Source organism: Nerophis ophidion, linkage group LG13 (assembly GCF_033978795.1).
Source record: "Nerophis ophidion isolate RoL-2023_Sa linkage group LG13, RoL_Noph_v1.0, whole genome shotgun sequence".
Lineage (NCBI taxonomy): Eukaryota > Metazoa > Chordata > Actinopteri > Syngnathiformes > Syngnathidae > Nerophis > Nerophis ophidion.
In genome coordinates, this window is record NC_084623.1 from 41,415,446 (window position 1) to 41,427,621 (window position 12,176).

The 12,176-nt window shown below is 37.8% G+C and overlaps 1 protein-coding gene across 8 annotated transcripts in view; it reads left to right on the forward strand.

The window, feature by feature from the left end:
• Nucleotides 1-10,480, forward strand: part of sidt2 (SID1 transmembrane family, member 2) — a 30,465-nt gene extending 19,985 nt beyond the window's left edge. For all 8 annotated transcript variants that reach the window (XM_061918963.1, XM_061918962.1, XM_061918964.1 and 5 more), the window contains 9 exons: nucleotides 1,927-2,044; nucleotides 2,248-2,384; nucleotides 2,459-2,567; nucleotides 6,627-6,703; nucleotides 6,780-6,826; nucleotides 6,891-6,996; nucleotides 7,064-7,174; nucleotides 9,799-9,912; nucleotides 9,974-10,480. In XM_061918963.1, coding sequence (XP_061774947.1) covers nucleotides 1,927-2,044; nucleotides 2,248-2,384; nucleotides 2,459-2,567; nucleotides 6,627-6,703; nucleotides 6,780-6,826; nucleotides 6,891-6,996; nucleotides 7,064-7,174; nucleotides 9,799-9,912; nucleotides 9,974-10,036 — 882 coding nt within the window. In that variant the 3' untranslated portion in view covers nucleotides 10,037-10,480. The remainder of the gene's footprint in view (nucleotides 1-1,926; nucleotides 2,045-2,247; nucleotides 2,385-2,458; nucleotides 2,568-6,626; nucleotides 6,704-6,779; nucleotides 6,827-6,890; nucleotides 6,997-7,063; nucleotides 7,175-9,798; nucleotides 9,913-9,973) is intronic.
• Nucleotides 10,481-12,176: the final 1,696 nt, after the last annotated feature.

Consider the following 12,176-nt stretch of genomic DNA (forward strand, 5'->3'; position numbering starts at 1 on the left):
ACAAATCCTGCCTCTTACTAGTATAGTAAAAGGTTGGTCAACTTTGACCTTTACATGGACCCAGAGATGGCAAAAAAGAAACGAAAAGATGCTTGTTTTACGCCCACCTTATATATATATATATATATATATATATATATATATATATATATATATATATATATATATATATATATATATATATAATGGGTTTCAGCATCAACAAAACGTCATATATTAGTAGATGTTTTTACAATTTGAACAAAATATCAAGCACTACAGTATACAGTACTGTATATCCAACAAACAAACAAAGGTTTGATGAATCAACATTAGGGATGTAACGGTATGAATATGTTCTATTATGGTTATCGTGTCAAAATTATCACAGTTATCATTTTAATCGCGGCATTGTTGAATGTGCTCAAAAAGTAGTCATGCACATACTGTAATCTTTTGACCAAGTTAATTTTTTCATAACAAATAAATCGACATGTTAGAAAACCCATTACTTTGCATGTTTTATGTTTCTTACGCTTCACTAATAGTTTTTTAGTCTTGGTATTTTATCTGTTTTAATGGCCAGGTGTTTGTCTTAAATATTGGTTTGTTCTAGAGCACTTCAATATTTTTTTTAATAAAAAGTGAGTAACAAATAAAATCTATTATTATTTATTATTTCTGGCCGGCAAGGTGGTGTCCTACTCTGTTCAGCAGTTCTTAAATGAATCGTAAAAACACCTCTGTCTCGTATTCCTCTGAGTATAGAACAATTACTCTGTTCTAAGAGAGAACAACTTTAAACAAGGTTTAAAGTGAAAATTTAATATTTTTGTTGCGCAGACATCAATGTGTTTAAATACTTTCAGATTGGGATGTTGTTTAATTTCATCATGGGCAAATACATTAATGTTTCTTGTTTTCATGTTAGCATTCAAGCTAGCGAGTTGAGAGTTTTACAGAGTTCCTCTGCGGCTATCATTGTTACCGTTTATTGTTAGATCTATAATCAAATTTCTATGATCCTCATTTGCAGCCAGCCGTCCTGCTTACACACACACGGTTTGAAATCACAAAACTCTTAGACTTCAACAGCCAGGTTGCTACAATAACCAGTAATAAAAAAATAAATCCACTTTACCATGTTGGTCAATATTTTTGTCCAGCAGAAGTGAAGAGGGCAGGCAGTTTTGACGACGCTGTGGATACTTCCTGAATGTTTAAAAAATTGCTTGTCCATTGCTTTCTTTGTACTCATTGAGCTAGCAAAACTAGAAAAACACTTAAAAGGCACACAGAGTAAGTAAATAAATAGATATGAACTTTACTAATCCCTTGGGAAGGTCCTCTCCGGGAAATTCAGAGTAGCACAATAGCTAACAGCGGCAATGTGCTAACTGAGTGAGCAAGGAGATCGATCGGTTAGCGCGCAATCCATGTGCCACCGGGCACAAAATGACTGCACTGCTGGCACACAACGAGTAGATAAAACATTCGTACACTGAGACAAAGATGATACACCAAAATATATTGTTATTCAGTCTGCGGTTCGTAAATTGAAATGTTACAATGAGGGGTTGTGAGTCTGTTGGCTTGGTGTATGGTGAGGTTAACCATAATCTTCCTGGTGAAGAACAATAACGCTAATTAGGGCGGTATAGCTCGGTTGGTAGAGCGGCCGTGCCAGCAACTTGAGGGTTGCAGGTTCGATCCCCGCTTCCGCCATCCTAGTCACTGCCATTGTGTCCTTGGCAAGACACTTTACCCACCTGCTCCCAGTGCCACCCACACTGGTTTTAATGTAACTTAGATTTTGGGTTTCACTATGTAAAGCGCTTTGAGTCATGAGAGAAAAAGCGCTATATAAATATAATTCACTTCACTTCACTAATTATATTCGTTCCAACATATTTATCTGTTTTTTCCCCTGCCCCTTTCTTCTCTCAGGAATGCGGTATCCCAAAGCACTTCGGTCTTTTCTACGCCATGGGAACCGCTCTCATGATGGAGGGCTTACTCAGCGCCTGCTACCACGTTTGCCCTAACTATACCAACTTCCAGTTCGGTAAGAGGACACATTTCACTTCTTCTAACCCAAACCCCAGAGTTTGCATGGAATCATTCATTGTTTCACAAAGGCCAGAAGCAAAAAACACTGGTTTGATTCAAAGTTTGTGAGTCCACTGAAAGACGATATGCACACTAGTAAAATTAATATTAACACGCACTTTTCAACCATTTTGTGAATTTTTTATGTCGTCTTTTTAGACACGTCCTTCATGTATATGATTGCTGGCCTGTGTATGTTGAAGTTGTATCAGAAGAGACACCCGGATATCAACGCAAGCGCTTACACTGCCTACGCTTGCTTGGCCGGTGTAATCTTCTTCTCTGTGCTTGGAGTGGTACGTACTCACACACACACAGAGACATTGCTATGTTGACATCAAAGTGACAATCTGTGTGTCTGTGATTGTAGGTGTTTGGGCGAGGAAACACTGTGTTTTGGATCGTTTTCTCAGTGATCCACATTTTGGCCACACTGCTCCTCAGCACACAGCTTTACTACATGGGAAGATGGAGGCTTGGTAAGATATGTACATTATATAGAATGATTTAAACCAAGTATCGCTATAACATTTGTTTCAAGCGTTATGGAAAGTCAAAACTTGTTCATCGATAGATTACACTTTTCATCCTTCATTACTTAACTCTTGGAAGAATTTGACTTCACCTTTAAACTTGCATCAAATGTACAGTACAGACTAGGGCTGCACAATTAATATAATTTTAATCGTGATTGCAATTTTGGCAGTAACAATTAAATGAGGTTAATTGTCGGCGATATTAACATTTAAAAAAGAGGGCTCAACTGCATTCAAACTAAGTACATTCACAACCAACAGTCAGCCGACCACAAGAGAGCGACCAATAGACAGTAGACTCATGTGAGAGTGAGTAAGAGTGAGTGACAACAAACAGAGGTTAAAGGCAGATCAGCCAGTTGCTCCCGGAAATATTAGGAAAAATAACTACATTATTACATCGGTGTCCTCCCCTTCCACAGAGTTAAGTAAGTATGTAAAAAAAGGTTTTCGAATTAATCAACAGTCTTACTTGTAACAATTCTTACTCAGGCAAATCATATTGATGTAGATGTACCGATAACTGCTGTACAGATTTACTTTAGAAAAGAGAAGTGTGGGATACTTCTCTTGTTGCCTTCTTTGTAATTGACTTCATTAAATGTTTGGGTAGAATTTTATTAAACAAAAGCAATTATTTAAAGTAATATATCAATTTGTCAGAGATGTTTATCTATTTAATGGAGGAATGTAGTTAATCATAGAACTGGCACCCAATGTTATTAAAAAGTATTGGGAATAGTTTTGAATAGATTCTGAATCTAATCATTACCCCCGTGAATAGAAATGAGTCGAATCATGTTGTGCCAAAATATTCACAGCCCTAAGATTGACTTACCCACAGGGTGCCACCAGGCACGCATTTTAACTCCGAAACAGGATTGCACGTCCGGCCGTTCTCTAGACACTCCTGCTCGTTTTCCGAAACCCCGAAATTCTCCCATGTGGATGGACCAACCACAAGCCTCACAACGAGTTGCACGGCAAAGCTACGTTGGTGTGCACATCCAAAGACATTATGGAGTTGCAACAACACGTTAAGCTTTAACAACATTTCCTTTCTCAACCACCATCATTTCCCCGTGCTGTAAAGCTGGTTTCTAACAGAGCGGGCCGCCCCCCACCGGCCCCGATGATCAGCTACAAGAGCAAAATCTAGATGACTGTTACATCAACAGTGCACTGAGGGACCCTGTATCCATTCACTTTTGAAAGACAAATCAGAAGAATTTTTTGTTTGGCACAAGGCATATGTCTTTATAAATCAGGGGTCGGGAACCTTTTTGGCTGATAGAGCCATGAAAGCCAAAAATTTCTTAATGTATTTCCGTGAGAGACATATAATATTTTTTTAACTCTGAATACAACTAAATGCGTGCATTTTTAAGTAAGACCAACATTTTTAGAGTATAATAAGTCTATGTATTATCATTGTTATTCTAAAGTTAACCAATAATAAATATAATACTTCTTACCATTAATGCGACATCTTGAACAGGTGCGATAGAAAACGGATGGTTGGATTAAAATGCATGAGAACTTTTTATATTTTGAACATTATTTTTAACACTGTTATTACCAGTGGAATTGTTTATTACTTATCGTGTTAAGCAATGTCAGCTAAGATTTATCTGAGAGCCAGGTGCAGTCATCAAAAGAGCCACATCTGGCTCTAGAGGCATAGGTTCCCTACCCCTGTTATAAATACTGTGAGCAGTACAATGAATGTGTTCATTTCTATGTGCTTTCCGTGCATAATCCTATTTTTTCACTTGTTTGCACATTATGATCACGCTCTGCAATGGCATACTAGTTAGCCCCTTGTTTTTTGTACATTTTATATATATTTTTATTTTGAGATGAAAGCTTAGTTCACAAACTGTTTGTTTGAAATTGAAAGAGCACTAAAATGTTTTTTAACTAACATTAAATAAATGAATAATAATTGTGATTTCAACACTGATGAAAATAATCATGATATAATTTTGGCCATAATCGTTTAGCCCCATTACAGACTTAAACTGCCTACAAGTCTTTAAATGGTAAAAATCGTTCGAATAAAACCAGATATATGACCAATAAAATTCACCTCTCATTTGTAGTTGCTGCAGGCGTTTTCAAAGTGAAAGTAAACCGGTCATGAAACATGACACAACCTTTCTGTTAGTGATAAAAAAACAAAACTTGTCAACAGTGCTACCAAGTGGCCAAATGATGCAAATATGCACTTTTTGGCTTAGAAAGGCTAACTCAGGCCTGACTTTTTACTTTGGATGAACTTCATTCAGGTTGGGACACAATGTTTGTTGTGTACATAGTTTTTACATAATACTTTCTGAGGCCTCTGTAAATTATTATTCTTAATTGGTATCTCAGTTTTGTTTGTAATCTGTTCCAAAAGGTCCAGTTAAGACCAGAGTAGTACAAAAACACAATGCAATTTGTTCTACGAATAATAGTGCAAATAAAATTAACCCGTTTCCGACAAACAAAAAACTCTGTTTTGCAGAAAATAATGCAATATGAATATAAATAAATGAAATTGGATACATGAACATTTATTGAAGACTCTTGTTGGCAAAGACAGCGATGAGTGGAGAGATGTCAGTGAAGCAAAATGGACATTGTTTAACTCGAGTGGTTGGTTAGAGGTGTATACTTGCTGACTTGTACTTTATTGTAACCTCCAGCAGTAGGACACACTAGCCATTTCATTTCCTGTGTCTCCCTGTAACCAGAGATTTAAGCAAAAAAGTAAACACATAAAGAGTCCAAAATATTTCATTCTCTTTGAAAAATGAAGGACTGCATTTTGGAATAACTGCTAGTGTGTTGTACACCTGTAAAGGAATTGAACATTGACATTTTTAAATTTAACATAAATAAAGACATCTTCATAAAAATCGCATGTATTTGAGTAACACAAAAAAAAATACTGATAGGAGAAAAAAGTCAAGCCTTTTTACCCTGAGGGTTAATTAACCGGTGATATTATTTGATCAAACCTCCCTGCTTGGCACTCGGCATCAAAGGTTGGAATTGGGGGTTAAATCCCCAAAATGATTCCTGAGCACAGCCACCGCTGCTGCTCACTGCTCCCCTCACCTCCCAGGGGAAGGAACAAGGGGATGGGTCAAACGCAGAGAGTAATTTCCCCGCACTTAGTGTGAGTGTGACTATCTGTGGTACTTAAACATTAACTCTTAATGCAAGTGCTCCTATAGCAGGAATACAAATTCTGTATTCCTACAAAATCCAAAATCTGGCAAGACGCCAACACATGGCAGTTTTAAAAAACATTCTCTTTAAAAGCCTGTTTGTTCTTTTTATGTTGAGCAGTTTAAAAAAGCACATTGATGAAAATGTTTATTTATCTGCGATCAATTGTAAGTTAACCATAAAAAAAACTGAGATTAAATATTTTAAGCGTTTGACAGTCCTATAAAAAAAATAATGTGCTAAAATTATTCTAATTATTCACAACTAACACGATCATTCGACACCCTTAAAAATCAAATGTCCTCAGAGGATTCGTGTTTTTTCCTGGGGGAGGGGGTCAATACATCAAAATAATAAACGATAAACAGTCACACGTGATAGGCTGTAAAAACAGTTTATAGGACGCATGCATATGCTAATAGGACGACATCAATTTAGTTTATGCATGATGAATATATAAATGATCGGTTTATCAGTGGCCAAGTGGTTGGAGTGTCCGCCCTGAGATCGGTAGGTTGAGAGTTCAAATCCCGGCTAAGTCATACCAAAGACTATAAAAATGGGACTCATTCCTCTCCTGCTTGGCACTCAGCCTCAAGGGTTGGAATTGGGGGTTAAATCACCAAAAATGATTCCCGGGCGCGGCACCGCTGCTGCCCACTGCTCCCCTCACTTCCCAGGGGGTGATCAAGAGTGATGGGTCAAATGCAGAGAATAATTTCGCCACACCAAGAGTGTGTGTGATAATCATTGGTACTTTAACTTTAACTTTTTAACTTTCAGACTCTGGCATCCTGCGCAGGATGGTCTACATCGTCTACACGGATTGTATCAGACAGTGCAGCGGGCCAATGTACATAGTAAGTAATATCTCATATTTTTGTATCACTGTGATTGGAAAATGTGTTTGTGACAGTTTCTTGTGTTTGTTGTTAGGATCGCATGGTCCTGCTGGTCATGGGGAACATAGTCAACTGGTCGCTGTGAGTAAGCGGGGCTTTTTGAGTCATCCTGTCGGAATGTTTGTAACGCCATCGTTCTCTGCAGTGCTGCCTATGGCCTCATCGAGAGGCCAAACGACTTTGCCTCCTATCTGCTGGCGATTGCTATCTGTAACCTTCTGCTCTATTTTGCCTTCTACATCATCATGAAGGTGCTTTAACATTGCAGCAAAGGTTCAAGGGCCTTTTTTTAACCTGTTGTTGCTTTTATGTTTAAAGCTGCGGAGCGGCGAGAGAATCCGGTGTCTGGCGCTGGTGTGTATTCTGTTTACGGCCGTGGTTTGGGGCTTTGCGCTCTATTTCTTCTTCCAGGGTCTAAGCACCTGGCAGGTCAGTCACACAAACACAACATTTCATGGGAACCATGAAGTACTGTATACACACACACACACAAACATATATATATATATATATATATATATATATATATATATATATATATATATATATATATATATATATATATATATATATGTAGGTGTGGGAAAAAATCACAAGACTACTTCATCTCTACAGAACTGTTTCATGAGGGGTTCCCTCAATCATCAGGATATATATATATATATATATATATATATATATATATATATATATATATATATACATACATACATGTAAATGTAATATCTTTTTTATTTTTTTTAAATTTTATTTTAATCTTTTATTTTTTTTCTCCCATTCCCCTCACTTGTTTACCTGTATCTCACCTTTTTGTTAAGGGGCGCGGGAAGTTGGCAGACCCGTCAGCGATCCTGTTCTGTCTCCCTGTAATGTTTGTCTGATATATATACATGTGTGTATATATATATACCGTTTTTCCTTGAATTGCCGCAGGGCATATAGTATGCGCCTGCCTTGAATTACTGTCTGGTCAAACTCACTTCCCAAAATAATTAGCGCACGCTTAGTATTACCGCCTGGTCAAACTTGTGACGTTACGAGTGACACTTCCCCCGTCATCATTTTCAAAATGGAGGAGGCTGATTTCAATACCGGTAATTTGAAATCGCATAAAGGGAAGAATATAAAGAGCTATTCAGTAGGGTTTAATGTCCAAGCTTACATCACACTCATATTTTTACTGCATACCTTTGGTAAGTGCCGGAGTGAGAAGAGGTTTTAAAATAATTAGCGCATGCTTACTTTTACCACATGCCTTTGGTAAGCGCAGGAGTGAGAAGAGGTTTTAAATTAATTAGCCCCCCGGCGGCAATTCAAGGAAATACGGTATATATATATATATATATATATATGTATATATATATTAGGGGTGTGGGAAAAAATCAATTAGATTACGAATCGCGATTCTTACGTTGTGCGATTCAGAATCGATTATAACTTTTTTTAAATCGATTTAAACAGGACACATAACAAACCAAAAGTAGTGAAACAAAAATGAATATTATCAACAACAGTATCAATATTAGTTATGATTTCAGCATAGCAGTGATTAAAAATCCCTCATGGACATTATCATCAGACATTTATAAAAAAAACAATAGTGTCACAGTGGCTTACACTTGCATCGCATCTCATAAGCTTGACAACACACTGTGTCCAATATTTCACAAAGATAAAATAAGTCCTATTTTTGGTTCGTTTAATAGTTGAAACAAATTTACATTATTGCAATCAGTTGATAAAACATTGTCCTTTACAATTATAAAAGCTTTTTAAAAAAAATCTACTACTCTGCTAACATGTCAGCAGACTGGGGTAGATCCTGCTGAAATCCTATGTTTCGAATGAATACAGAATCGTTTTGAATTGGAAAAATATCGTTTTTGAATCGAGAATCGCGTTGAATCGAAAAAAATCGATATATAATCGAATCGCGACCCCAAGAATTGATATTGAATCGAATCGTGGGACACCCAAAGATTCGCAGCCCTAATATGTATATAAATATATATATATTTATTAGGGATGCACCGAAATGAAAATTTGTGGCCGAAGCCGAATAACATTTAAACGCTTGGCCGAATACCGAGTAATGAATGCAGTTTTTCACAATTTTTTTTATATTGCATAAATAGCCTAGAATAATATTTAGACATGTTTTTCAAATAAAGTATTTTTTTTATTGAATATTGACATTTTTTTAATATTCCAGTAGCCTTTGCTTTTCAAAAAAAGCACAACGTTTTTCATTTATATTAGGCCTTCAAACAAAACATGCATTCCAAAAAAAAAATAAAGTGCATTAAAGTGGATAAACCCACAACAAATGAATTATTGTCCTTTTGGCAAAAGTCTGCTTAGCCACAGTAGATATGCTAATAATGTAAACAGAGGCCCCACTAAATCTCAATAAGTGTGTGCTTGTAACCTCATACACTTATACAGGTACACAACATATCCCAACGTCACTGCACGTTGGTTGATTGCGTCACCGCGTCAAAAAATTGTGTCACACGCCACTATTCGGCCTTGTTTTTACTCATTCCACCGAAAGCCGAATGTGGCTTTTTTTGCCATATTCGGCCGAATATATTCAGTTACCGATTAATCGGTGCATCCCTAATATTTATTTATATTTGTATGTATATATATATGTATATCTATGTATGTGTATATATATACATATATGTATAAATATATATTACGGTATTACATTTGGGAAGCCATCGTGCACCCTGATTTAGATTTAGACTAGTTTTGCTGACACTGCAAAAATTGGTTCTGCTGACAAAACCGCTTAGGTCAGTATCAAACAGTCTTGAGGGTGGTTGTGTTAAAATCCCTAAAACCTCATTATAAGAGTAGAACCTGTTTATCACGTTTACATAATTTTCTTTTAGCTCATATATTATCAAAAATGACAGCCAGAATTCCAAGGATAGATAAATGTGGTTCAAATGGCGACTTAAAAACAGGCACAGTTGAGTCTTAATGTTCAACGTTCTAAGGCTTCATTGATGGCGTGAGCATTGTGTTGGTTTCTCCCGCAACAGAAAACCCCGGCAGAGTCTCGTGAACACAACCGAGACTGCATCCTGCTTTCCTTCTTTGACGACCACGACATCTGGCACTTCCTCTCTTCCATCGCCATGTTCGGATCCTTCCTGGTAAAGCCCATCGTTGTCTTCTGGTGCAAACTAGGGCGTAACCTCCCCCGTTCGCACTCAGGTTCTCCTGACCATGGACGACGACCTTGACGCCGTCCAGAGAGACAAGATATACGTGTTCTAACAAGACACCAGAGGTGCATTCTTCTTGCCTTATCGTCCTTCTCGGTCCATCCATGTCAAAAAGCAAAGCCAGTAGCCTTCCGGGCCGATTACTGTACATGTTCAGGGCAGGGTGGTGGCCCCTGGTGTTGAACCATTCTGTCGTCATGCTGCCAGTAATGATCTCGCTGTTGTACTTGATACTGTCTACTATGAAGATAACATACTTCACTGAAAATGATTTTGACTGCAAATGAATGTTTATATGCTGTATGGGTGTCACATGTCTTTTTACAAACAGCAATTGATGTTGTGATGAGTCACAAACAAGCCAGCCAACGCAGTTTTCTGGAGAATATTGCAATGAATGTACTGAAGGCCTGACTCGTACTTTTATTTTGCACTAACAAAAGTCAGTATCAGACATGGCAATCAGGAGTTACAGAATAAAGCTTCCCTTGTCAGACGTGCAGCTATCTGGTTTAAACATGAGTCACCTGCAATCTAAAGGAACATCTACAATCTTAGCAAAAGGAACACGAGGTCTTGCCACCTTCTTCTAGGCTAAAGGGTGACGTGGGCGTCTGACGGATCAAAGACGACTCCGGAACAAAAGCTGGCTTAACCCGACTCTGCCTCGACCAAAAAAACCGACATTTCCTGCTTTTTTCGCCCCCGTTTTGATAAGTCAGTTACATATGGTTACAAGACTACGATTTGGCCACAGTCTTAGTAAAGATCTTCTTTTAAACGACATTATGGAACCTTTCCCAAGGTTATTTCAAGTAGGTGATATTATAGCGGTGAATGGAACAATACTGATGTTTAAAGGCCTACTGAAACCCACTACTACCGACCACGCAGTCTGATAGTTTATATATCAATGATGAAATATTAACACTGCAACACATGCCAATACGGCCTTTTTAGTTTACTAAATTGCAATTTTAAATTTCCCGCGAGTTTCTTGTTGAAAACGTCGCGGAATGATGACGCGTACGCGTGACATCACGGACTGTAAGGAAATATTAGCGCTGCACCAAACACGGCTAAAAGTCGTCTCTGTTCATGGCGTAATTACACAGTATTTTGGACATCTGTGTTGCTGAATCTTTTGCAATTTGTTCATTTAATAATGGAGACTATAAAGAACAATGCTGTTGGTGGAAAGCGGTGGATTGCAGCTTGTCTTTAGCACAGAGACACAGCCGGTGTTTCTTGGTTTGTTGTGAAGCTCTAACACAGAGCGGTCAAGCAAACATGTTTTCTCTACGTCAACCAGCATGTTTTTGGATGGGAAAATTGTGATATATATCTTACCGGAGACATCATTGGATTATTCGTCTTCCTGCAGTAGCTGTTAAAAAGGCAGCTGTGCGCTTGGCTCCTCGGCTTCTCTCTGAGACACTGCGTGTTCACGGCAGCCATCCGACCTCGAGGTATGTCTTTACAATCTCACTAAAACACTATTAAAACAATAAGCAGATAAGGGATCTTCCAGAATTATCCTAGTAAATGTGTCTAATTACATCTGAAACGCTCACACTGCCGCCGCATGGAGCCGTCGCTTTTTATTATATATTTTTTTTTTTCGTAGTCCTTTATCAATATCATCAACCACAAATCTTTCATCTTCGCACAAATTAATGGGGAAATTGTCGTTTTCTCGGTCGAAATAGCTCTTGCTGCTTGAGGCTCCCATTATAAACAATGTGACGTCATCGTCTGCGACTTCCGGTACAGGCAAGGCTTTTTTATCAGCACCAAAAGTTGCGAACTTTATCGTCGATGTTCTCTACTAAATCCTTTCAGCAAAAATATGTCAATATCGCGAAATGATCAAGTATGACACATAGAATGGACCTGCTATCCCCCGTTTAAAATCTCATTTCAGTAGGCCTTTAATTGAACATGTGAAGAAGCGCTATCACTTTCTATTGACATAGCAATTTTCTATTAACATGTTCATTTTGAATACTCACTGTAAGGGGCAATGAAGGGCATAGTAATTCAACAGCCATAAATGTCACACTTAAGGTGGCCGTATAAACAACGGCAACACTGTCATAAACCTGTGCCATATAGTGAACCACACTAAACAATGACAAACACATTTTGGGGAAAAAATTACACCTCAACACAACAGAACAAATTCCCAGAAT